The sequence below is a fragment of the Wasmannia auropunctata genome, unplaced genomic scaffold (genome assembly GCF_000956235.1).
Source record: "Wasmannia auropunctata unplaced genomic scaffold, wasmannia.A_1.0 LD336049.1, whole genome shotgun sequence".
Classification (NCBI taxonomy): Eukaryota; Metazoa; Arthropoda; class Insecta; order Hymenoptera; family Formicidae; genus Wasmannia; species Wasmannia auropunctata.
This window is the reverse complement of record NW_012026841.1, coordinates 149,728-150,848: the sequence shown is the minus strand read 5'-3', so window position 1 is coordinate 150,848 and position 1,121 is coordinate 149,728. Positions and strand designations below refer to the sequence as shown.

The following is a 1,121-nucleotide window of genomic DNA, read 5'->3' as shown; positions in this document are numbered from 1 at the left end:
TTGTGCAGACAAACCGTCGCTTGCACCATCAATTTAGCATTCTGTGGGAATGCAATAATTGGTTTGCGATATATTCGCCACTGGCTAGCGAGAATTCCGAAAGTACTTTCGATCATCCTTCTCGCACGGGTTAATCGATAATTGAAAATATCCTGTTCCTGTGACAACCCATTCTTGCCTGGATAAGGGCGAAGCAAATATGGTTTTAAAGGAAACGCTTCGTCTCCTACAAGACAATATGGCAGAATTCGTCCTCCTGCAACAGCTGCTGGCTTCGGTACATTCATGCGATTTGCATTAAAGTTCTTGCCCATAACACTGCCGCCGTAAATACCTCCATCGCTTCGTCGTCCATATGCTCCGATGTCAACGAAACGGAATATGTAGCGTGCATCACAAATGGCCATCAATACTACACTATGAGCATTCTTATAGTTGTAGTACGTGGAACCAGCATTGTTGGGACACTGGAACAAAATTAGCATTCATGCATTCATTAGTTCACCGATAATTGGTACGGTACGGTGTGTTAAGCTGGTTCTACATTAGTTGCATTGCAACATTTGCGATGCTGCGATGCAACTATTATGTAGAACCAGTTTCAGGCTATTAATACTACTGAATACATACTTGAATCGTTACATGTTTTCCATCGATGGCACCAATGCAGTGAATAAAATTGGTCAACTCTTCAAAATCACTTGCAATGTCAAGCCAGTCTCTTTCCGACAATGCTGGCGGTAAAACCAATGGACACAATCTGTTCCAAATTGCTTTGCATGTCTCTCGGATGATATTAGAAACTGTTGTTACCCCAATGAGATACTGGTATGACATTGACGTCATTAAATCGCCAGAAGCAACATACCTAGAACATTTTAAGGATATAAAGATAAATAATATTTAAACAATACCATAGCAGGGAACAAGTTTCATGTATAAAATTTGCAGTATAATTTAAATGTTTACCTCAATGTTATTACTAAACGTTCTTTCGGTTGTATAGGCTCTTGAATAACATGTTTTTTTACCAATAGTGGACCAACAATCGACAACAATTCCTCCAATTGTGTTGCGGACATTCGAAAATAATTATGGAATCGTATTCCATCTTCTATGGA

General features: G+C 39.4%; 1 protein-coding gene across 1 annotated transcript in view; it reads right to left on the bottom strand.

The window, feature by feature from the left end:
• Positions 1 to 1,082, bottom strand: part of LOC105451624 (putative nuclease HARBI1) — a 6,521-nt gene extending 5,439 nt beyond the window's left edge. Inside the window, exons 1-3 of the mRNA XM_011692195.1 lie at positions 970 to 1,082; positions 631 to 868; positions 15 to 467 (exon numbers count right to left, since the gene is read on the bottom strand). Of these exons, the coding sequence (XP_011690497.1) occupies positions 15 to 467; positions 631 to 868; positions 970 to 1,082 (804 nt within the window). The remainder of the gene's footprint in view (positions 1 to 14; positions 468 to 630; positions 869 to 969) is intronic.
• Positions 1,083 to 1,121: the final 39 nt, after the last annotated feature.